Below are 26,767 nucleotides of genomic sequence, written 5' to 3' on the forward strand. Positions count from 1 at the left end.
ACACAGTATATCTGACAAGAGGGCAGTGATTTCAATGCCCTGTTGTCCCCTTTACACGGCTCAACGATTGGGCGAACATTTGCTCCTGATAATCGAGCCGTGTAAAAGGGCCTTAAGACAGTCTTGAATTTTATTTAAGAAGCGGTATGTGGTCAAGAAATTTTTTGAAATATTTTAAGAAAAATGTCTTGCCAGAATGGTGCTGATACATTTGCCTTGTCTTTTGGTCGTAGGTATACAACTTCCACTAATGGTGCACCATGTAGTCCTCTCTCCCTTCCCCCATAGATCAGGAGCGTGTGCCCTCAACCCTCATTTGGCACTGTGAAAAGGAATATATGAATTATAAGATAAGAATGCCTCTCTCCAATGTAGTTTATGGGAGTTGTGAAATTATAGACTGTTACCATAGTATCCACAATTGTCAATACTTTCATGTGTGGTCTCCTTCTCTCTGTAGTGCTAACTGTGAGGGAGGGAATCTCCATTTACCCAATACGTGGGAGTTCTAGAAGTAGAACCAATGCCTATTTGACATTTATTGCATATACTTTGGCTATGCCATAAATGTAAACGTCTTGGATGGTAATACCCCAAGTAAATTATATTATGGCCTTTAGCATGGTTCAGTATGACAATATAGCCTTCCAGTCAAAAAGACGGATCCAGCTCTGCATATCAATACTGGTATCCTATATTGAAATAACATTAGCGTACTTGAATAGGAAGGCATGGATATGCTATATGATGGTTTGACGCATGGACCCCTGGGGGACCCAAAACTTGGATTTCAATTTTGTGTTGTGGCCCCTGTAAGAGATAGAGAGTAAAACCCAATTATATAAAGTTGTAGAATAGAATGTGAGATGCAGAATTCCGCTTTCCGCCTCTCTCCATTCCATTTTCTTTGCTCCAAAAACAAAATAGGAAAATTGTAACCCCTGGTGCCGATGTGCGCCCGGCCTTACGTGTACGGTAACATATGCTTGCTGTGGGTTCTTTGCTGCACAAAAACATAGGTGGAAAAAAACACAAACAGTTGTCTTTTTACAAAAATGTTGCAATTGTTTGATAAGTATAGTGTCACGTGTAACCGTATCCACAACCCACTCATGCCAGTGTGACAACTGGGACCCAATGAAAAATCCAACCCTTTTTGTTAAGATATTGCATAATAAAAGTGACGTGAAGTTTTTCTACTTGTTTGTCACTTATTCTGTATTTTATCTAAGGAGGCGTTGTTTGATGACAGTTTCTTGCCATGTGGGTGCGTATGCCCAGAAGTGCTGGCTCAGTTTTGTGTCTTCCTGAAAATTCCTTGTCCCAACATTATAACGCAGTACAAAAGAGTTCCCTCTCTGTGGGGCTGTCATAGGAAGGGCACGGGGCCGCTGCATGTCTGCAATCAGCAATACTGTGTAACATATACATCCAAACTCATTCTTCCATACGACAAAGGATCTTGTAGGCACATGAAGGGCCTCTATCCTCTTGTAAGAAGACGTACTACTCACTAGGGTGTTATGTGGGTGATAACCTGTACATACTGCATTCTCCCAAGTCCCTTCCAGCAGCGGACTATGCACGCCATCAGTATAACCAAGAGGGGTGGCTCCGCAATGCCCCACAGATTAATGATCTATAATGAGGTATAGATCTTAAGGCCCTTATAGACGAAGCGATTGTCATTCAAGAAAATCATTCAAAGTAGCGAAAGTCAACGAGAAGGAGCTCACCGCAAAGCGTCAATCCTATGCTGTTTTTTTGTAATATACTCAATAAAAGAGAAGTTGCTTAATGCGTTCTACCATTCCACTATTTTTTCTGGAGACTTGTGCCAATCCACCAGTCTTTCTTTTCTATAGCTCTTCACACATCTGCTGTGCCCACCTTTGGTGGGTTCTCCTGGTTGGCAGCACCTCCATAGTCCATTCATTCTTCACAGACTTTCCTAAGGCTTTTTTGGTCTCTAGACATTCATCTGATGCACAGGAAAATGGAGAAAGTCCAGCGTTGGATTAAAAGCTTTCAGTCTCTATCGAACAATCCAGATAGACATAAAGGAACATGGCCGTCTAACATGGCCATCTAGAGGACATGTGCCGTCTAACATGGTTCAGGCAAGCATGTTGCCCTTAATCGTAGACACAAAGGCACATGCGAATAAGCCAATGGGGTGCTTGAAACAAGAACACGAGACCAGAGGCAAGAGACAATTACAGGGAAACAGAATAAAAATAACTAACTAATAGTGTAATAAAAAGTTCAGTTGGCGGTTCACACCATGCGCATCATAGGTTTGCAAAATATCCAAAATGCCTCTCTATCAAGAAGTTTGCGATGGTGATCTCCACCCCATAATGGGCAGTTAACTCTTTTAATACTGCAGACTTCTAAAAAGGAAAAATCTCCTTTATGTACCAAAAAGATATCAGATGAAACAGCCGATACATTGTTTCTTCCAGCATGTTCAATATCAGATACATGTCTTCTTGTCCTAGTTTGTAGACTGCAGAACACCAACATGCTGCACTTGACAGGGCAGACATGTGATGAGATAAGCCACAAAAGTAGTAGAAGGGCTCCCACCCACTTGCGTTTTTTTAACACTGTGATATTGCTGCGTTTTTTTTAACGCGACTGTCAATGGGACTTTCTAATGTTAAAAACGAATCGCAAGTTTGTGCTCCGCGATTTTTATGCGATGCGTTTTTAACATTAGAAAGTCCCATTGACGTTCATGTTAAAAAAAACGCAGCGATATCGCAGAGTTAAAATAAACGTAAGTGTGTGGGAGCCCTTACAGTTTATATGTTCATGAACAATGGAGCAACAAATACATCAGTTATATCCACAATTCACACGGCCTGAATAGTGAAGCCAAGAGGACGGTCAATCATCATGCTGGGTGATAATGGCGCTGTGTGCTTTTTTAGCTGCAAATTTACAGCCTTAAAGGGGTTGTCCCGCGAAACAAAGTGGGTCTATACACTTCTGTATGGCCATATTAATGCACTTTGTAATGTACATCGTGCATTAATTATGAGCCATACAGAGGTTATTCACTTACCTGCTCCGTTGCTAGCGTCCTCGTCTCCATGGTGCCATCTAATTTCAGCGTCTAATCTCCCGATTAGACGCGCTTGCGCAGAAGGGTCTTCTCCTTTCTCTTGGGTCTCGACACGAGCGGAGTTCTGGCTCCGCCCCCTTCTACGCGTCATCGCGTAGCTCCGCCCCATCACGTGTGCCGATTCCAGCCAATCAGGAGGCTGGAATCGGCAATGGACCACACAGAAGACCTGCGGTCCACCGAGGGTGAAGATCCCGGTGGCCATCTTCACAAGGTAAGTCAGAAGTCGCCGGAACGTGGGGATTCGGGTAAGTACTGGACGGTTTGGTTTTTTATGCCTGCATCGGGTTTGTCTTAAGAATTTTGGTAAAATCCCTGTCGACGCTCAATAAAGGAAGATATTTCTGCATAATCTGACAGATAGAGGGATATTCTACGCTATATGAGGTTGAATACATCATCATGCCCCCCCCCCATTACTACAATTATAGTTACAAGTCAGTACGATTTTTTTCTTCATCAGTTGTGGTTTCCAACCAGTCCTTGCATGGGGGCGACTGCAGAGGAGCTGGTTTCTGGTTTGCATTTCTCCTAGACATTCATCTGGGACCAAAACCTCGATACCATCAGGTTTGCTCCACACCTCTCCATTTTTACTTATGGGAAAAGTTTTAGTTTTTGTTGGTACCATTTTGGAGTGCTTGCAACTTTTGGATCACTTTTTATTGACTTTTCTTGAGAAATGTACAGATCAAAAATAGTAATTCAGGCATTGACTTTTTTTTTCTTCTAAGGCCCCCTGTCCACGGCCGTGACGGAATATCGCCAGCGATATTTTGCTGCAGGGGAGGAGGGGGGGAACACTGACAGGTCTCAGCAGATAGGCTCACTGCGGAGAATCGCGGCATGCCGCGATTTAGGTCCCGTGAACGGAGAATCGCTATGATTCTCCGCTCATGGATGCCAGCGCTGTGCTTTCCATAGCAACACTATGGAAAGCTCCACACAGTGCGATCCGCCGGTAATTTATCACTGGTGGACATGCAGCCTTACGTTATTCACCGTGTAAGATATAATAACATAATATTTTCATTATCACAGTCGCAATGCCTATTATGTGTATTTGTTTATATTTAGGTATTTTTTCCATTTAATAAGGGTTTTATCAGGGAAAATATGTATTATTTGTTTACACTGGATTTTTAAAAAATTCATTTACATTTTTTACACCACTTGTTAGTCCCTCTAATAATACGGTCATTCTTACGCTATTGTACCCCCTTCCTCCCCCAGAAGTAGGGTCTAATAGGCTGGGTTACATGGCAGATACAGAGGCCTTGGTCAGGCTTCTGGCTACCATGGGATTCCATTGGCACCCAATGATCGCATTGCGATCACCTGTTCCTGGCTGTTAGAGCAGGAACCCAGCTGTTAGTAGACAGCAAATCCCCAGCTTTTCCCGTATGGGACACCCTTGCTGAGTTAAACCTGCAACATCATGGAAAGTTGTATGTGCAGGTTTAAAGTCTAGAAGGGACCACTGTAAGAGGGTGTATTGGCGGTCACTAATGGGTTAATATGACATATCCACCATGTCTCTTTGCCTGTACAACCAATGGCCTTTTACCACCACACCCATTTCTTTCATTCATTCATTCCTTTGTTTTGTCTGATCCTTCTGATCTTACTAATTTTCCGACCAGTGCTTCATCCATAGTCATCCCACTTCCAAAGTTTGTGAGACCGGGATAAGATTAATTGCTGAGTAATTTCACTTTTGTGTACCTTCCAGTTATCTGACCTGAACAACATCAGTTTAACACATACTTTACATCAAATGTCCTACAGATCCTAATAAAGTGATTCAGTAGTGTACATAGATCCATGTAATTGCACAGATTAACCGTGGGTGGTGTAGTTGATCCCTAAAACATCATCTTTACTAAATCTGATTTAACAAAAGTATAAAATCCCTTGAAACTGCTAACACTTCTAAATTCTTTTTTTTCCAGAAAGTATTAATTTTGGTCCTTTTACACACAAAGATTGAAAGATTTGCATGTAAAAGGACCAAAAAGGCTGAAAGATTGAAAGATTTAGCGATGTATTTGCATACAGTGTTAATGTCCATTAACACTTTAGTCATCTTCATTTGCATGTAAAAGGACCTTCTTTTTTCTCCAGGAGTTTTTTGCTGAGCTGGGCCTGTGTTTAAGCATCTGCCAGCAGATTGCATTGTTCTCCTTATTTGCTATATATGCAAAGCAAAACACAAGGAGTACACTGTGGATTGTATTTGCTCAGTCTTACAGCGGCTGAACAATGGGTTTCATATGAAGTAAAATCCATCGTTCAAACGTCCATATGAACGAATTGTGAGCCATAGTTGTTACGTGTAAAAGGGCCTTAAGACAAAAATTAAGACCGTAGTGCCTAATTACTTCTAACATGTAAAAAAGTTATACAGATGAGACTTTTAAAGGGGTTTTCCAAGCACAAAATGGAAATTCTGAAAATGCTTAAATCTTGGAGGTGCAACTAAGTAGCAGCATCCTGTACTTTTTATCTGCCGCTCTGGACCCTTTTCTTCGCCCAATGCAGCCACTGTACTGCCGCTGGGTTTACATGCATCACTTCTGCAGTAAATGCAGCAACAGGCTGTTACCTACAGCTTCCAGCATGTATAAAGCAGCTTACCAGCCAGCGCTGTAGCTCCGCCCACAGCTTACAGGTCCTACAACTTATACCAGCACTAACCTCCCTCCCACTGAGAGCGCCAGAGAAAGCCTGGAGCTTCCGGCACTCTGAACTGCACATGAGCAATACAGCACAGCGCTTCCGCTCCTGTCCTCCCATAATGCACTGCTCACAGGATTTTGGAGTCCATGGACAGGGGAGGAAGTAGCAAATCTGCACAAGATGTGGAGATACTTTTCAGGTGGAGGGTTATGTGACAATAGAAAATGAAGAAAGTAGCTAGACCGGGTGCAGTGAACCTACTACAAGATGACGTATTGTGATGATGTACATTAGATTTTGTAAATGTTCGTCTGTGCCTGGATTACCCCTTTAAATATTGATACGGTATATTAGGACTAGCTAATAAAATGTCAGGTCAGGTGACACAATATTGTACTGTAATATGCAACAGTTCAGCATGGAGTGGGAAGAAGAATGGGCTCTGGCACTCTTATTTATTACCCTGAACCCCTTCAGGACCCCCCCCCCCCCCCCCCCCCCGAGTTACAGAAGACCACCTGAGCCCATAAATCATCCTCCTGAAATAAAGAAGTGTTTTCATTGAAGTGATTAACTGTGAATCTAATATGTGCAGTCGGAGACGTGCGGCAGATTACGTCTCTAAGGGGGAAGAACTACAGGGTCACTCACAACCGAAGGATTAATATCGGGAATAAGCGGAGGTGCGGCTTTAGAAGTATCTATCATGTAATGTAAAATCTTTCTCATTATTCCAATGTTGCACATTTTCAGTTTCCTTCAGAGAATAGTTTCGATTTGCCTTCTGTCCATATATCTCTCCGGCGATGATACATCTCCAATATGGGCTGTGAAGTAGATTCCCTGCACCTTGAGAGTTAATCCACATGATTTAGACCCAGTGAATTGTATTCTGTCCTCACCTTATTAAACTGATGTGTTATCCATCTGCTATTAGAGACCAGCCAGACAAGTTACATCAGTTGTTACACTATTGCCATGGTCTGCAGCAGTAGATATACAATAGGTACATACAGTATATAGCTGCTTAGAGTATGCATCCATAGCCCTGGCTGGCGTCACTCGGAGGCCCAATGCTTCCAGATTAAAATTAAAGGGGTCGTTAATGTTGTATGCAGATGACCATCACAGATCTATTATATGGATTCACAATCCTGTGCTACCGTGTTTCCCCGATAGTAAGACACCCCCGATTGTAAGACGTATCGGGGGTGTCAGGGGGGTCAGCCAATGTAAGCCGTACCCCGAAAGTAAGACATACCGTAGAAAAAAAAAAATCATTACTCACCTCCCCCGGCGTTCTGTCGCGCTCCGGCAGGATGTCGCTCGCTCCTCGTCCCCGGCGCAGCATTGCTTTCTGAATGCGGGGGCTTGAAATCCCCGCCTCCAGAAAGCTAATACACACGCCGTCAGCCAGTTACAGAATGGCTGTGATTGGCTGAAGGCGCACGTGGCTTCAGCCAATCACACTATTCAATGACATCATTGAATGGCTGTGATTGGCTGAAGGCGCACGTGGCTTCAGCCAATCACACCCATTCAATGATGTCATTGAATAGTGTGATTGGCTGAAGCCACGTGCGCCTTCAGCCAATCACAGCCATTCAATGCTGTCATTAAATGGCTGTAACTGGCTGACGGCGTGTGTATTAGCTTTCTGGAGGCGGGGATTCCAAGCCCCGCATTCAGAAAGCAATGCTGCGCCGGGGACGAGGAGCGAGCGACATCCTGCCGGAGCGCGACAGAACGCCGGGGGAGGTGAGTAATGATTTTTTTTTATTATAAGACATACCCCGAAAGTAAGACATAGTCTGGCTTTTGGGGATAAAAAGAAAGTAAGACACTGTCTTACTTTCAGGGAAACACGGTAATAGCCTACTGTGGGAAACCCTTTATATTGAGGCACAAGGATGCTTTTTTCTCTTGGATTCCATGTTTCATTACAGCAGCCCTCGTCCTTATCACATCCATGTGTACAAGAAATTCCGTGGTGAAAGATCTGCGTCATTTCTGCAACAAATATGCAAATTAGGGAGATGGAATAATACCTCCACAGCGCCACCTATTGGAAGGCAGCATTCCTTCAAGCCAAAGTTAGACTCTTTATACAAGCCTTGTAACAATGACTGGGAATTAAAAGCAGAGCCAGACTTCATGTGCCAACAGCTGTTTTAGGGTATTTGCCTTTCGTCAGTGTACAGATTCTAGCGGAATGAGGGCTGCCTGTATTCAGTTGATGGAATAAACAGAACTCTTTCGTGAGGGAATAACTTGAGTCCTAAAGTTATTATTGTAAGGCAGTTTTCTAATACAGCACACAAGGGTGGACAAATTATTGAGACTTTCAGAATCAGTTGGACCAATTCATTATCAGTTCGATTTTTTTTAGCAGCCAGGCTATAACTTCAATAGACATGACCTCAATAGTAAAACACACCAAAAGTTGGTTGAAGGGGTCAAAATTTGATTATTTAATGCTAATTGCAAAAGTAAGTGCACCCCTATGTAATGTACCTAATCTTATTCTCTAAATTCACCGGTGTTGTAGAAACTTGAAATTTGGCAGGAGCATTCTTTAGATCCCAAATAGGAAAAGTAAAGGGGTCACAACTGGATTATTTAATGCTAAGTGCAAAAGTATTAGCACCCCTATGTAATGTAACTTCTCGATGTCGTACAAACTTGAAATTTAGCACAACCATTCCTTAGGTTCTAAATAGGAAAAGTAACGGGGTCACAACTTGAATATTCTATGCTAAGTGCACAAGTAAGTGCACACCTATGTTATGTAACTTACCTTTGTCATACAAACTTGAAATTTGCCATAACCATTCTTTACATCCTAATAGTAAAGGGGTTGCAATTTCAATATTCAATTCTAAGTGTGAAAAACTGTGAAAATCTGCGATACATGACATAGTTCTTTTCTCAGGGAAATGATTAGTATACTGAGTAGAATCCAACGCTCCTCTAGGTGCGTATACTGAGGATAAAGTGAGGAGAGTGGGGGCACATTCTGCAGAGGGACATCAGTACATGCAGCCTGAGAAGAATCTAACGCTTCTCTATGTATATACATATTTTGTTCCTCTGAAGTGACCACGACTCCATAAAACTTTCTGTGCGAACAATAGGTAAACACTTGTACCAAATTAAATCAGGGGAAGCCATGTATATTTGCTAATATATATACACTTCACTATCTGGATAAGCCACCTAATAAACTAGTTTAGAGGACATTGTGACCCTTAGTTGACAGCCGTGCTCACATATTTTTAATAAGGAAAAACCCTTTAGTTGTTTCCTAAACCAATTTTCCCTACATGAATAGAAATCTAAAGAGTGTATTAATTCGTAATGAGTATAAAAGTAGAACGCCTGCAGAAATGCAGCAATATGTGTAAACTGCCGCTCATCCTCCCACACATCTCGTGTTGCCAAAAAAAGGTGTTTGTTTCTATTAAGAGATGCTCCTCATTGTGTGACGTCACGGAACTAGCCCGGATCTATTATGGAACGCTGAGGTGTGCTGTATTTTTAGAAGTCCCCAATTTATTTTTGGCAGGCAGGTGGTATGTTGAACAGGACCTGAAGCCTCGTTATTGTGTATTCTGAATGAGCGCTGCTAACGATCCCTCTCAAAAGCAAAGAGAGAAAGAAATTGCAACAAACCTTTGTATTTTTGTGTTCCATTAGTATTAAGTGTTACATTTGTCTTTAATACAGCGGCAATCCCGTCATGCTGTACGGTAACATGTAGCGTTGTTTACCCAGGTATGACTACAAAACCTTCAAATTAATTTTTTTAGGACCTTTGCATCACCCATTTGTAGCTGTAGGCCCTTTTATGTGCACAGTGTGATTTTTTTTTTTTGTACTTTACACATTTAGGCCTCATGTCCACGGGAAAAATCAGGCCCGCACGGATTTCTGCTGCGGATGCACTATAATTTTTATTTTTTTTTTTCATGCGGGAGATCAATTGAGATATGAGCACTATGAGCTCCCGCACACGTGATCTGCACTAAAATGGAGCATGTCGCGTTTTTTTTCACGTGCGTGAAATCGGCAAATCACTTAAAATACCATCCACAGCTATTTAATTACCTGCAGGTGGTCAATGCTGTCCTATGGGATGTGGATTTGCGTTTTTTTTCACAGGCGGATTTGCTACATATGATTACCCAGTGGACATGAGGCCTAATGTGCTATTCTTTTGTTTTGTTACATTGTATAATGGGAAACTATCTACTGCATCAATTTTATACTGTTTCTAACATCTCTTCTTGCAGTCACTCAGTAGGAACTTTATTTTTTTTACCCGTACGGCTAGGTTCACACGCGGAACTTCGCTGCGGAAAATTGGCTTGTGGCCGCTATTCCCGGGGTTAGCCAGCCATGTGGACGAGATTTGTCAAAAATCTTGTCCACACGGGGCGGACAATCTATTGTGGCAAAGCCGCCATTAGCTGCTGCTGCAGCGTGAATTCCTGGGACGCAGCATGTCAATTCTTTTTTTTTTTTTGCATTGCGGCCTCGCTCTTCTCTATGGGAGAGCCGGCTGCAACAGAAAAGCATGCGGTGAAGCCGCTCCAAAACCCGCGGCTAAGTGCCACGGGTTTTGAAGCTGCGCTTTTCCTGCGGAAATCTTGCATTTTTTTGCTGCGTCAAAACCGTGAAATTTCTGCAGTGAAACAGTCCCGTGGGAACCCAGCATAATGGCTCATTCACATGACCGTGATTTCGGCCCGTATTACGGCTGCGTGACAAGCGGTGAATGGGGTCAGTGAAAGTATATGGACCTTCAGTGATCCGTTTACATTAGCGTGTAGACACTGCGTGTAGGTACACGCGAGTAGAAGATTTCAGCATGTTCTATTTCTCCGCATACCACGCAGCGTGACCCTTATAATTTTGTATGGGTTCAGCGTATGCAATGCTATCCATACACAATACATTGCATACGCGTGGTGATTCATATACAACCCCGCTATGACACAGAGCAGGGAATTTAAAAAAAAGACAAAGTCACACTGCGCATGACCGCATGCAAGAGATATGCAGTCAAGCACAGCGCTCTCGCTGACATCCACGGTCTCTGCCTCTCACACAGATCGGTGAAACGCTGTGCTACTCCCACAGCGTTTTACGGATACCGTTGTGTGAATGAGCCCTAAGGCCGACGTCACAAGAGCATACGCGTAGTTTTGCATGTTTCAGTGTGGCGTTTTTGCAGAGTGAACAATGCTTTTTTTTGTGCACCCATCAGCTTATTTTACTGTACTTTTTCCGCACATAAGGACATGTTCATTTGCACACTGGAAAAAAAGGGCACTTATTGAAATGGCTCATTAGTCGAATGCGTTCTTTTACCTGTGCAATTATGCAGGATATCACGCATCTCCTACCATATTTTGTGTGCATTTGCACAACCCCATTGACTTCAATTGGGAATTTTACTCCGCAAATGTGGTTTTTTTTGTGCACCGAAAAGCACAAAATAATCATGCACACGTGAAACAAATCCATTAAATTCAATGGGTCCCATTCACTGTGTATTGCGCCCGAAAAATTTTGCATTCGCCAATACACACGGAAAATTTGCCCCTATGGCACAGGCCTAAGGGACACAAATCTTTCCTGGTCATGTGATAGGGATAGCGGTGCACCGTTAGATGAAACATCCCTCATAACTGTAATCTGTCCTACATCGGTGTTCCCCTGACATGACCAGGACAGAGTTGTATCATCTGGAAGTGAAGTATAAAGGTTCCTATTAACCCTTTCCAATCCACTGTCTGACGTCTAAAGACCTTATTATTTAGTGCTGTACAGCTCCGATGTTGGAAGACATCCGTCTGGGTTCTCTTATTGTATATTGCCAGCCTCTCTGCTGTCAGAGCCTATCCAATGTGTCACTTCATGCAGTACTGGCTTTAGCCAGCAGATAGCGCCATTGTATAACAGCAGAAAAAGAGTAAGCCCCTTAGGAAAACCCGGATACAAATTGGATTGGAAAGGGTTAAATGACTGCAAACTGAAATCCTGAAAACCGTTAGGATTGACACAGAAAGAATAAGAATATTCAGATTTACTTGTAGAAGTTCCATTGGAGGCAGAATTCTGCGGCACAAGGACAGTCTTTCTTAGTAAATGGGTTGGCATTAGTCATATGGATATGTGGTCTCCTAAGAGGAGATCATGTGCGATATACATACTTGCTACTTGATATTAATTTGTCAATTATCCACTACAATGTATAAATAAAAATATTGTTTTTAATTGTTTAGCGCCAACTTATTCTGCAGCGCTTTTAAGTAGTTTAATTTTTTTGCCCCCCACCAAACTGGGTTCTCATTTTACCGACCTCGGAAGGATGGAAGGCTGAGTCAACCTTGAGCCGGCTACCTGAACCACACGGGGATTGAACTCCCAACCTTCAGGTCGTGAGTGAGAGCTTAGGACTGCATTGATATAATATTTTTTTTTTTTACATTACCAGTTAATTTGTTTACTTGTTTTTCCATTCTACCATAGAGCAGTTTGACATAAGCTGGCTCGCGTTCCAAATGTTTATTTGTGATTGCCTTTTGCAGGCCTGGTCATCCACATTTGCACATTTCTGTGTGCAGAGGGAGAAGTCCTGGAAGCTGGGTGGGCACATGATTCACTGTGGAGTGACAGTCCACAACTACATAGCTTAGCATGGAGAAGAATTCCATTTGGTTGAGGCTGTTTGGGAGTCGTGTACAGAGGGCACACTGCTGGATTGATGATCTCTGCAAGATGCTTTGCAACTAGCCAAACATTATCTGCTTAATTTATCACTTTTCTAAGCATTTCACTCCTACACTCGGACAGCAAATAGTTCATGCCTGAAATCCCGAGACCTTCTCTGCGCCTTTTCCAAGTGGGACCCTTATTTATTTTCCAGCCTACATAATGAATGTGTTACTGCACTGAACCAAGAACCACTATGATTTATGGTAGAAATACACAAAGTGACCATAAAGTAAGAATTCCTTTTTTTAGATGAAATGTAATTTTTGTTCAAACTTTTTGCACTTTTTTATGTTTTACATTGGTTAGTAATCACTTATTTTATTGCGTTGCCAAGTCTGCCCGTGGACATTTTTTTTTGTTCTTATGGCCATGAAAACTGTGACTTTGCCATCCCCAGTGCTATTTGTTAGGAAACAGTTGTAGTATGGGAGCGGGGCCCTTTGGTGGAATAATTAAAAATGAGTGTATCCACAGTCAGCGCTCAAATGTTTTTGATATGCCAACCAATGATAGTCAATGAGCAAAGCTGGCAGCATAAATTATTTATTCTGGGCATAACAGACAACTCCGGCACCAACTTGATAATGCCAAACTACACAAGACCTAAATGTAAGAAGACAGTAAAGCATCGGAGGATGGCTTTTGAATAGTTGGACATCCATTATTTCCATCCCCAAACAAGAGCCCACCTCTATCAGTATTAGGGCATGTAGAAAGCATTTCTTCTAAGCCAGTCAGTTACTTAACCCAATGGTAAAAATACGGTGCAGGATTAAAGCTCCTGCCGTGCAGCAGGAGCAAGGCGGGTCCTCGGCTGTTAGTCACAACCAAGGACCCAGAGGAGAAGGGAGAAGCAGTATTCTGTCTTAAAGACTACATACTGCTCAGCACTATGTAGTGAACAGCAAAAGTGGAAGTACCACTTGGCGATCACGTGACCACTGGATGCCCAAGGCCACAGCTCTGTGACTACTGTCACTACAGGGAATGTTTTCCTGTGTAACTGGGGCTCCTATGGATGCTCCAGCTCCAGTGAAAAAGTGTGAACTGAAAAAACAAAAATGACAATGTGAGTGACCCCCAGAGGTCTTATATCATGGAGTACATAAATGTTGAAAAAATAGTTAAAAAAATAAGTTAAAAAAAGTTACAGAATAAAATAAAAGTCTATGTGTAAAAAAAAAAAAAAAACTGCGCCAACACCAACGAGACTTCCAAATGATATATCAAAATGTCTAAAAAAAATTGAGGAGCCCTTTCCTGTGCTATATTTTAGCGTACATATACTATTTTAAAAAATAACTATAAATTTAAAAAATATATTTTTTTATCTTTCTGTGAAAAGGGCTTAAAAAATATCCCTATGTGTCACGAAAAAAACACTGCAAAAATAATTTTGGTAGCTGGAAAAATAAATAGGGCTGTAATACCACCACATGGGTAAAATCCCTAAAAAGTGGCTGGTCCTTTTGGACTGAAACACCCTGGTCCTTAAGGGGTTAATTTTTTATTTATTTATTTATTTATTTTTAATTCCCCAAGTTTTTACAGTTTTGTTAATGTAGTAAAACACAAAGATTTGCACAATACTGCTGCCATAAGAAAAAGAGTTTATGGTGAATGGATCCCTAATAATGGCTAGCAGAGATGAGCGAGCACGCTCGGATAAGTCAGTTACTCGAGCGAGCCTCACTCTTCTCAAGTAACTTCTTTCTTGTCCGAGCGTGCTCAGGGGGGTGGCAAGGGGTGGCTGGGATAGCGGGGGGTAGCGGGGGAGAGAGTGAGAGATCTCTCTCTCTCCCTCTCTCCCCCCCCCCCGCCGCCCCTTCGAGCATGCTCGGACAAGAATGCAGTTACTCGAGAAGAGCGAGGCTCGCTCGAGTAACTGACTTATCCGAGCGTGCTCGCTCATCTCTTATGGCATATAATATAAGGTAATTGCTGCCCAATATTAATATTTTACTTTCACTTCATTTTTTTGTTAATTGTGACTTTTTTTATCCCGATTTTTTTATGTGTTATTTTATATTACTTCATATGTAGCATGCAAGGAGTTAAAACTGAAAAAGGTATCTTTGAGGAGTTATCTACAGTCTAGCTGGATGTGACATGCACAAGATCAAGGCTTTCACGGCGTCATCCGTGTTGGAGTGATTGGCCTTGTACAGACACATTGTGCAATCCCGTGAAATGATGGCCCACTCTGCTGGAATAATAGTTTACAGAAGAGTTTGCTGTCATTTCTAAAATTATAATGTTCATGTAAGGGACTGGATTAAGAGAAACCGTATTTGAGCTCATGTATAAAAAGTGTAAGTGGGAGGAAATAGTTCCTGTAGTTGCACCATAATGTATAATAATAGATATATTAGAGCATAACATATGCTGTGACACTACTAACAAAACGGTTTCTTCTCCTCATTGAATGATCTACATGAAACACTTTGCAGACTTTCAAGTATACGTCATTGTAAAAGTATCCCTTCCCTATGGGCTCCATTCCTCATGCTTAATATATATATATATATATATATATATATATATATATATATATATATATATATACATTTTTTTTAATTCTGTATTTTTTGTACTTATATTTGTAACTATTTTTTTTTAACATGTATGTCCCCCATGACATCATATAAGACCGTGGCAGGGGGCACCGAGTGGTTCCGCGATCACCGGGTCGAATAGCTGAAGTGACACTTCCGCTTTCTCTATTCACTACATATCACTCACTGAGCACTATGTAACCTGCAAGAGAGAAGGCAGGAGCAGTTAAAAACTGCTTCTGCCTTCTCCTCCGGGTCTTCAGCTGTGACTAACATTGTGCCACATTGCAGGAGCTTTAATCATATACTGAATTCTTACTATCAACCGGGATTGAAACTCAGGACCAATAGCTGTAAGTTTACAGTGCTTTGTCCTTAATGGGTTAATATATTCTTAATATCTTTACTTCATTTACATAAACAAAAAATGTAAGAGGAGCACAATGAAAAGGAAACCTTTAACCTTTCTAATGGCTTTAATATTTGCTACATTAACAGTAAATGGGAACCATCGGCCCGAGCTCAGTAAATGCTTGTTGCCTGTGTCTCGCACCCGCCAGCCCTGGTATACACAGAGAACACACATGCCGTGCCAACAACAACCTTGCAGTGCAGTACTCCTGTTTGCAATGAAGATGGCATTGCAGGACAGACGAGGAAATTAGTTTTGTGTCTGTTCGCTGCCGAATCTTAATGTCACCAGTATCAAGGGAAACTCGATTCAGACTTGTTGAAAAGGGTCATCCCCATTTCTTTTGCATTAATCACTTCCCCAGCCGTTCTGTTAAGAATGAAATTGGCTCAACACCCCTGAAGTATGACACAAACACCATTCCCTGCGCAGGGCTGAAGCCATAAAACAAATGGAATTTTCATGTCAAAAATAATTTTGCTCTGGAACTTGTGATTAACTTTGTGACTTTCATTGTTTCGGCAGCCCTACAATTAGTGGTTTCCTTCTCCCCACTACTGGCATCAGCGGTTACCATAGTAATCTCTATTTCACAGTGTTGTGGAGCGAGGGTCTAGATTTTATTGTCCTGGGAAAAGACATTGTTTTTTTCTCTGTTTGTAAACCCTATTTTAGCATTGTAAATCGGCCCGAGACATTTTCACATATGCTTGTGTTCTGCTTGTGGATATGCAGAACTGAGAAAAAAAATGATTTCCTCCCACATTTATTCTTAGGCCTCCTTCCCACGAACGGATTTCCGCCGCGTAATTCGCGGCGAAAATCCGCTGCGTTGCACGCAGCTATTAGGTTCTATTGAACCTAATAGCTCAATGCTCACGATGCGTAATTCCACCGCGGAATTACGCACCGCGATTTCTCCCGTCCTCACCCGCAGCATGCTCTATTTTCTGCGGGTGAGGACGGGCTGTACGCACTGACGGCTTCCATTGCAGTCAATGGAAGCCGTCCGTTCACGCTATCTCCCGCTGTAACCAGCGGGAGATAGCGTGAAAAAACGACGCCAAATGACGCGGTCCGGCCGCGTCACGTGACACGGCTGGTGACGCGAGAGCGGTGGGCGGTGACGAGCGGTGACGAGCGGTGACGCGGCGGTGGTGGGCGGGGAAGCGATTTCACGCTATCTCCCGCAGGTAAGTATAGGGGCTCTGGGGGGCGCCGTGACGGGCTTCACAGCGGAATATTACGCTGCGGAGCCCGTCACGCTCGTGGGAAGGAGGCCTCAGTCTTAGATTCCCATGGCACAAATAAGGAAAAATGAATTGGCTATCTCTTACATCTCTCTTACTCATGTCCTCCAGTAAGCGAGAACCTCCCACTAGTCCTTCTTTTCCCATCTACTGTTGTTGCTTACAAGCTGGGACATGCCAGTATAATTCACTATGTAAGCCATTTCCAGACCGATCCCAATCCAAAAGCCTGACCCTATTTTAATGAAATACTTGAAACTTGTCAACCTTTTTTTATTTTTCTGTTTTGTTCGCTTTTTCTCTTAGCGTTTATAAACTTTTTAGTAGTTAGGAAACAAAACAACAGTTCTAAACTTTACAGTAGTCCTTGTCTACTTACTGTCCTGTGAATCACAGGTTTAATGAGGAGGATGAACTTTCAGCTTATTTATCAGATGTGCCTATTGACTTTCAGATGTAGACCCAAAAAGTGTCCATTTGGCATATTTTTGGCCCGTAAACCTTTATTTTTTAACATTTTTCTCAAATTTATTTAATTGCAGTTCTTTTGGCCGGTCATTGGCATTCATACACAGCAGAATAGGCATTTAGTTGCATATATCTGGGCATGTATTTGGTGACACCTTTCAAAGATGCACTTCAGATATAGCCCAGAATTCAGTGTGAATCTGGACTGACACCTGTAATAAAAAACCGCTCCAAGGCACTGGATCACCGGACAGCACTCACCCGTGTAGGTTCTGCTGATGGCAAAACACGTATGAAGATATTAACCTTTTCCAATCCAATTTGTATCCTGGTTTTCCTAGGGGGTTTACTCTTTTTCTGCCATTATACAACTGCGCTATCTGCTGGCTAAAGCCAGTACTGCGTGAGGTGACACATTGGATAGGCTCAGACAGCAGCGAGGCTGGCAATATACAGTAAAAGAACCCCGTCGGACGTCTTCCAACATCAGAGCTGTACAGCCGTAAATCATAATGTCTTCAGAGGCCAGACAATGGATTGGAAAGGGTTAATACGACTGCAGCTCCTCCAGGGGAGACGGACAATCTGTTTTTCAAGATTTCTAGTATTTCAACATTCTATTGCTTATACATTAGACTTCCATGAAAATAAAAAAGTTAAATATATATATTTTACTTCGTGGACGTTTGCTTGGCAAAGCGTGTTTTGTTCATGCTAATAGACATAACGGAAGCACTGATGTATAATATCACATATTGTATACATAACATGTTTGTCAAACACAGGATTGATTCTTATTTCATGCCTTCCTAGAAAGAACATATCTGATTGTTTAACATCATATGAAGTAAAATTGTTCGGATTCTTTATAATGGGAAATGATATGAAGAAGGAACAACAGTTTGCGCACATAAGTATTATTTCGTAGACTGGAATGTTATGCCAAATGTCATTAATGGCATGTTTAGAGGATATGCTGTCTGATAACTAGTGGTCCCACTTCTAGGACACCTATGTATCAGGGAAATAAGGGTCTTATGACTTAACCCCTTGAGTGGCGGGTTTCCCACCACCCTGTCGTGCCCACCAGGGCAGGTTTTTTAAAATGGTCTAATCATTGAATTTCAACTAATTTTGCAGTTGCGTCTCAAGAGCCATAACTTTTTCATTTTTCCATTGACACGGCCATATGAGGGCTTGTTTTTTACGGGACAAGTTGTGATTTTTTAAACAGGGGGGAGGAAAAAAAGAAATGGGGAAAAAGAAAAAAAGGGGCCATGTCATTAAGGGGTTAAATAATGCATTAACTTCCTTCTCTGGGTCATTACGACGCACACGGATACCACATGTGTGATTGTATTTTAGATTTTTTTACAAAGTAAAGGGAGACAAGTGTTTTTATAATTTTGTTTATAATTTTTTAACTTTTTTTTATTTTTAATTTTTCTTTTTTTGTCCCTTTAGGGGACTTCCACAGGGACCCATTAGGACCCCTGATCACATTCCGGGGGTCCGATGGTGACAGCCCTTTACATGCTGCAGTGACAGCCCTTTACATGCTGCAGTCACATAGACTGCAGCATGTAAAGGGTTAACACAGCAGAGATCGGAGGTTTTCTCTGATCTCTGCTGTAAGAGCTAGTACCTAGCTGTCCTCTGACAGCTAACAACCAGCTCTCCCTGCCACAGAGACCATCGGCTTGCTTCTGACAAGCCGATGGTCTCTATGGCAACCTGTAAACAAACCAGTGCAGGAGATTGCCAGCATGTCGGCAATATCTTCTGCTGGTTTTTCAAAGCCCTTGCTTTGTTCTCTGTGGGTCTGTGCAGGCAGAGCACAATGTACAGCTTGTGGCATTGTGCTCTGCAGCTTCCATAGTGATACATAGCCCGGAAATCTTCCAGGCTATGTTGCTATGAGCAGTGGAGCTCGTCCCGGAAATTTTCCGGGCGTGCCACTCAAGGGGTTAAACCTGGTTACTGTCACAAGAGAGAGAAGTATGAGAGAGCAGCCAGCGTGTGACTCTCTATTGTGGGAGTTACAGAAACCGCCTACTATAGTAATTCCTGCGAATGCTATAGTTTAGAGATACACGAGGGTCTACAGCCGACTTTTTTTTGCTTCTACTTTCTTTTGTTTAATAAAGAATTTAAAAGTGCAACAGAGATCACAAGATAATCATGACTTAGACTTGATCTCATACGCAATCATGAGTGACTGATGGCATATCAGTACGATTCCCACCAGCGCCTACTATTCAGAGGCTATGACCGCTTGCCTTTTTTTGATATAGCTCTACTCCTGACGAGATGCTACGTAGAGAATTACTGGGCAGCTCCATTCAGACTGCTGGATCAGGAATGGCGCTGTTTCTGTGAAAAAGCCAAAGTTTTTCCTAGGATCGGTGACAAAAACGGATAGGTGCACATTATACTGATAGTGCCTCTCTGCAGTACACTAGAGCGCTTCCCCAACAGATGAATCCACCACTAAGGGTCAGGGGCTCTGGTTTGGGGAGCAAGAAAAGGGGAATCCTTGCGTCTAAACAGCTCAGTTTTAGGATGAAACTGTACACCCCATAATGAGGTCAGTTCGCTTTCTGCACCGCTGCGTGCAGCACTTTTTCTTCAGGTATTTTGTGGTGGATCTGTGACGGAACCTCCGACCAAAGGAAACCGGCGACCAGAGGGAACCTGCGACCACCCTAAGGGTGGTCCTGCTTTGTTTACAAGTTGCCATAGAGACCATCGGCTTGTCAGAAGCAAGCCGATGGTCTCTGTGGCAGGGAGAGCTGGTTGTTAGCTGTCAGAGGACAGCTAGGTACCAGCTCTTACAGCAGAGATCAGAGAAAACCTCCGAGCTCTGCTGTGTTAACCCTTTACATGCTGCAGTCTATGTGACTGCAGCATGTAAAGGGCTGTCACTGCAGCATGTAAAGGGCTGTCACCATCGGACCCCCGGAATGTGATCAGGGGTCCTAATGGGTCCCTGTGGAAGTCCCCTAAAGGGACAAAAAAATAAAAAAAAAATTAAAAAAAAAAGTTAAACAATTATTTAAAAAATTAAAAAAACACTTGTCTCCCTTTACTTTGTAAAAAATCAAAAATACAATCACACATGTGGTATCCGTGCGTCGTAATGACCCAGAGAAGGAAGTTAATACATTATTTAACCCCTTAATGACATGGCCCCTTTTTTTCTTTTTTCCCCATTTCTTTTTTTCCTCCCCCCTGTTTAAAAAATCACAACTTGTCCCGCAAAAAACAAGCCCTCATATGGCCATGTCAATGGAAAAATGAAAAAGTTATGGCTCTTGAGACGCAACTGCAAAACTAGTTGAAATTCAATGATTAGACCATTTAAAAAAAACTGCCCTGGTGGGCATGACAGGGTGGTAGGAAACCTGCCACTCAAGGGGTTAAAGGATGTGGGAAGTGTACAGGAATACATGTACCTGCTGGATCCACTTCAATGTAACTCCAAAAACTGCCATAAAAACTTCAACTCTTTCCCAAGAGAAAGCTGTGTTGGGTGCCACCCATAAGAACTCTGAACCAAACGTTCATTGCTTGCATGAAGTACGACTTGAAAGTTCCACATGGGGTGAGAGGGGAGTTCTAGGCGTATATCATTAGCTTCCCACTGACAACTGTCCATGGTGGCTTTACTTCATGAGTTGTACATTTCAAGCTGTCATTGGAACCCATGTAGTTCTTAGTCTTATATGGGCTTGGGAGTTGCTTTCGATGCAAAGTCGTTTCCTTAGGTGTGTGCTCACTAGATCATATTTACTGTCAGAACTGATTGCTATAATCTTACTATGATCTCCTGGTTTTGACATAATGGACTGAATATATTATATATCTATTATCACACATCTGTAATCACTTAAGCGCTGCGGAATATGTTGGCGCTATACAAATAAAGATTATTATTATTATTATTATTATTAATTGCTGATAACGCCATAAGGTCACTATGAGATTAGAAGTCATTGAGCGCTAACAGCTTTGTGTCGCACTTCATTGCTTTCACGGAGATTATTGGTAAATGGTTTGGGCAATATAATGTATATGTACGGGCAACTACATAATAATGCAGGGGATTTATATTGTGGTCATTAAGGCGGGTGTTTTATTACGCATTTGAGGCTACCATTTGATGGCATCCAGATAACACTCACTTTAGTAGATGTTAAATATGTCTTAGAGGGGGTCTAAATGAAAAAAAAGGTTCAGTAGAGCAAAATGTGATTGTTCTCAGTATGAGAACCCAAGTCATCTTGTAGATATGATAGCTTTTAATGGCTAACAAAAATACGTGATGTTTGTGCGAGCTTTCGGACCTCCTCAGGCAAAATGAAACAGATCTGTACAAATGTAAGTAGGTTGATCATTGATCTGAAAAGTCATGCATAATACAGGCAAGACAGACAATTTGAATGTATGAGAAATGCCAAACACCATGCTGTATGTTTTATATCAAACGGTATACCATATATAATGTGTTTACGGACTGAAGTGCTTAGGCAGCAATGGCTGATTTGTTTGGTCATCACTGATTGCGACATTTTATGACTTCTGCATCGTAGTAGGAAATGAGATGTTATGGTGCTAATGTAAATAGGGCTTGTACTGAATTGGTCCTCCATATACTTTAGTCAGGATTACAGCTGATTGGCATTGTGTTGTGTTAGCGATTTTTAGGACAAAAACATGAGAACAATTTCTCAATCTTTTTAGTATTTTTTCCCCGGTTTGGTTATTTAAACTGAGGCTTGTACCTTGCAGAATTATTGGTGTCAGTGTTTTTGTTATTGAACATAATAGCATAATAACGGTAAAGCAGTGAGTTATTGAAATAGCGCTCAAAGGATGAAACTCTTTGGGGTATTGCGTCTCCTTATGGAAATCGAAAAAATGCCTTCACCTAGTGTAAGGGTTGTCATAAACATGGAATAGCCACCACCGGGCATCAATAATATTGGTGACGATTATCCGTTCAGTTGCATCCGACCTTCGGTCACTCTATGGATCAATGTTCTCTATGCGTTCCTGTCTTTCCCCGCTTCTTTCAGTTTGGCGGTTGACATGTTGGTGGTGGCCTTGATTGTATCTAGCCATCATGTTCTTTGTCGTCCTGATCTTCTCTTCCCACTGACCCTGCCGAGCATCAGTACTATTAGAGGAATACTACATGGATTTAAAAAATGGAACCTATGATGTCCGTGTGAGCAAAGCCTAAACTCTGATTTTAATGTCCAGGTTGGCTCTGGGAGATGATAGGCCACATGAGATGACCCTGTTGTCTGGTTTGCCTTGAGTGTGTATTCCCAACATGTAGATATTGTATTAAACAAGTACATTTACTCAACATGTACCCACTTTATTCCTCATTTATTGACCTATTAATTTCTTGTTCCTTTAGATCTCCTTCGATCTCGCAGAGTACACGGCAGATGTCGATGGGGTCGGCACATTACGTCTTCTTGATGCCGTGAAAACCTGTGGCCTTATCGAAACTGTTAAGTTCTATCAAGCCTCAACCAGTGAGCTGTATGGGAAAGTACAGGAAATCCCACAGAAGGAGACCACTCCATTCTACCCTCGATCTCCATATGGTAAGCAAACACATCAAAGTACAGGATTCTATTAAAAATTGTCTCAAATTGATCGAGCTACAATTTTGTATTTCTGGTGGATTTCTGCTGATTTTATTTGTAACAAGGAAAGTATAAAATAGAAAACATTTCAAGGCAAACAAATGTAAAATAACAATTTAGTAGAATCAGGCCATCGTATTCGCACTTGTCGTATTGGAAAGTGTAATTATTATTGTATTTCGCATAGCCCCATCATATTCCCAAAAACTTTTTACACTGTTGTCTTAAATTTAATTTTTTAACCTTATCAATTCTGTATGTATGGTTCCTGTATCTACTTGTTTTCTGTGTAGGTTTTTTTTCTTGTAAGACAAACCTGTACTCTTTAACCCCTTAAGGCCAAGCCCCTTTTTTCTTTTCGTTTTCAATTTTTTTCCCCCCACTTTTAAAAAAAATCATAACTCTTTTTTTTTAATCCATCAAGGTATCTGTCTGAGGGCTTGTTTTTTGCGGGACGAGTTGTAATTTTTTTTTAATTCTTTATTTATAAGTTTTCCATATAAAACTGCAATTCAACATTTACTGAGTACAAAAACAAAATGTATGTGTCCATACATCTTTAACGAGTTGTATTTTTTAATTGTCCTATTTAATGTTTTATAAAATATACTGAAAACTTGAAATGGAAAAAAAAGTGCAATTCCGCCATCTTTGTGTGCAGTGGGGGGGGGGGAGGGGGTGATTGTTATATCAACAGTGTACAAACTGTGGCAAAAATGACATGATAACTTTATTTCATGGCTCAGTACGACTACTACGATACCAAATTTATATACCATATATACTCGAGTATTAGCCGAGGGTTTTTTTACCACAAAAAATTGGTAAAACTTATTGACTCGAGTATAAGCCTAGCTATACTCGAGTATATACTAGGTAAAGAAAAAAATGCAATACTCACCTCTCAGAAGGCATCTGTGTCCCCGGCGCAATGTCTACTCAACGGTGCGGCAAGCTGCTTGAGAATTCTCCCCGCAGTTATCTCCCTGCTTTGAATTCCCCCGCCATCAGCGCTGTGTAACTAAGCACTGTGATTGGATGAGTGCCAGCCAATCACAGCCGGCGCTCGATCATCCACTGAATGACTGTGATTGGTTTATCGAGCGCCGGCTTTGATTGGCTGGCATTCAAACCTGTTCCCCACTTCAACTGCATATCGTGAAGGGATCTTGCTGACATCAAATTTCCTCTGTATGGAAGGACGCTTGAGCTTGCATAGTCTGACCCTAATTTTGGCTTTAAAGAGTTGGTGATCGGATGCACAGTCTGCATCTGGTAGTGTTTTTGCAAAGAAAATTGAACCTTTCAATTTCTGCTGGTAGAGGATGTAGTCGATTTGGTTGCGTTGCTGCCCATTTGGGGATTCCAGGTGTAGAGGCGTTGTTTTAGGCTGGGTAAAGTAGGTGGTGTTGATTCTAAACTTGTTCTCCGGGCAGAATTTCCCAAGGCGATTTTTGCAATAGGGCTAAATTAACAATTTTGCACCGTTTTTCTTCTGTGGTTTCTATATATGGCTGTGTATAGAAACTATAGTGTAAGGGTGCCTTCACTTGTATCGGATTTGCAGTGGATCTGCTGCACATTTCACTCTTTCAATTGAATTTAAATTGAAGGGATTAAAAATGTTGCGGATCTGCACCAAATTCCACAACTAAAACAATGTGCGAGCGCACTCTCGGGGTCCATCTGCACCAAACGATTTATCGTTTGAATGAGCGAACAGTGCCAGAGTTCTCTTTGGCAGCCTGTTTATACCAGCAGAATCATCGTTGGCTCATTCAAACGTGAAATCATTCAGTCGTTCACATTCGCTGTATAAGTGAGAAGGACTGAACGATCGGTATTTAAACCGAATGATTAGTGAACGAGCCAACGATGATTTTTCCGCCTGCATAACATGAATAATTAATGAAAAGTGAACTGTGTTTGCACTGAATGATTATCATTCATTTTCACACGTTTGAACAATTTTTTTTTTTTGCGATAATCGTTCCATGTAAAAGGGCCTTTAGTCTCTCAATGGGATATCCGTCAGTGAAGCTGGGCTGCCGGCTTGCTTTTCAGCCCTTATCTCTTCTCTCCTGATCTTTTTATTAACTATAACAATATGCAGGAGAGGAGTGAGCAGACGGAAACTAAGGGAAATCAGTCTAGCCTCACTAACCAATCTCCTGTTGAGACTTAGACTACCGTTTCTATATATAGTGAAATGTAGAGGCAATAGAAGGAAAACGGTGTAACATTTTTAATTAAATCCTATTAAAAAAATTATTGTCAGCCCAAAACACAATTCAATGAATGGCCGAGCTCTGCCTGTGGTTTGTTGAGTGCTGTGACCAATCACAGGCAGCGCTCATCTGTCATTCATTGAATGGCTGAGCGCTGCCTGTGATTGGCTGAGCACTCAGCCAATCAGATACAGCTCTTTCAGCAGGCGGGGATTTTAAATCCCCGCCTGATGAAAGAACTTCAGAACAGTGCAGAGAGGAATCGCGGCTACATGCAGCTGAGCTCCGGCAGCGGCGGATAGGTGAGTATATATATATTTTTATTTTTTACACCAGCTAGGAATGATTTTTATATTTAAAGCCCTTCCCCGAAAATCACTGCGGGGTTGACGGCATCCTATTGCTTTCAGTGGGGCTGCCGGTAGCGGCAGCCCCCTTAAAATCAATGGTAGAGCTTCGCGATAATACTATAATATTATTGCCGTGTGCAAGAACTGTAAGTCAGATCTGGTCAGTGCATTCATCTACTAACAAACAGTCTATGCCAAAGTTTCTACACCACTAGGTTGGACACTGCTACATATAATTATATTTGCAAATTAGAGTTCTAAAATAGTAGAACAGTATTAATGATGCAGGTTGTTTATTCTTGATGTTTACAGGAGCCGCCAAACTCTATGCCTACTGGATTGTGGTGAATTTCAGAGAAGCCTACAACCTGTTTGCAGTCAACGGTATTCTTTTCAACCACGAGAGCCCACGTAGAGGTTAGATACTATATTGGCTTAGATTTGTAAAACAGTTTGTAACATTGTTACAAAATATTATACATACTGTAGCAGATTGATCAGCGTGCTCCTTTCGTAAGACTAGTACCACATAAGAGGGTCTTTATAGATGTCATCGTCTCAGACAAACGAGAATCGTACAGTTCTCGTCCCATGTAAAACGAACTTTAGTGTCAAAGGTATTTATCATGCTGTGTCTTAATTTGATTGGTGCTCTCTGTAAGGAGTAATGATACCCCTCCCGGCCCATGTCACAGGCCTCTCACTAGCCAAGCCAGTATCCTACTGCACACTGATAAGGGGCAAAAACCCCGAAACAGCTGTCTGTGTATGGATTCTGGCTTGGTTTTCAATTCCCAAGCATTGCTCTACAGACCTCTATAAAGGGTCAGGCGGTGATTTGAAGAAATGCTGCCCTCCAATAGATGGCGCTGCAGAGGTATTGTTCCAATTTTTTTATTTGCATATTTTAATTTGTTTGCGATGTTTACTTTTTTCTGCCATGAGCCCTCGCTGTTATTGTGTCACTGACTAGGACTATAAAGGCATTCTTACAAATGTTCCATCCATTTGACTCATGAACTCCAGCTATCACTATAATAGTAACACCTGATGAACACAGTATGTGTTTATGCCCAAGATAATTGATACTTATGTGGGTGCTGAGATGCAGTACATGGGAGGTTGGCATATTAGTGACGGCATCACAGCCTCCCTAGACATATCTCATGGTGACTAATCTGGAGCATTTATTTTTCTGATGGGAAACAATTAAATGGCGTCAAAAGATATAGTCAATGATTCCTGTAAC

At 41.8% G+C, this 26,767-nt stretch overlaps 1 protein-coding gene across 3 annotated transcripts in view; it reads left to right on the top strand.

The window, feature by feature from the left end:
* GMDS (GDP-mannose 4,6-dehydratase) overlaps nt 1–26,767 on the top strand; it is a 621,910-nt gene that overhangs the window by 208,966 nt on the left and 386,177 nt on the right. For all 3 annotated transcript variants that reach the window (XM_066579263.1, XM_066579264.1, XM_066579265.1), the window contains exons 6-7: nt 22,706–22,898; nt 25,831–25,935. In XM_066579263.1, the coding sequence (XP_066435360.1) occupies nt 22,706–22,898; nt 25,831–25,935 (298 nt within the window). The remainder of the gene's footprint in view (nt 1–22,705; nt 22,899–25,830; nt 25,936–26,767) is intronic.

This window comes from Eleutherodactylus coqui, chromosome 9 (genome assembly GCF_035609145.1).
Source record: "Eleutherodactylus coqui strain aEleCoq1 chromosome 9, aEleCoq1.hap1, whole genome shotgun sequence".
Taxonomy (NCBI): domain Eukaryota; kingdom Metazoa; phylum Chordata; class Amphibia; order Anura; family Eleutherodactylidae; genus Eleutherodactylus; species Eleutherodactylus coqui.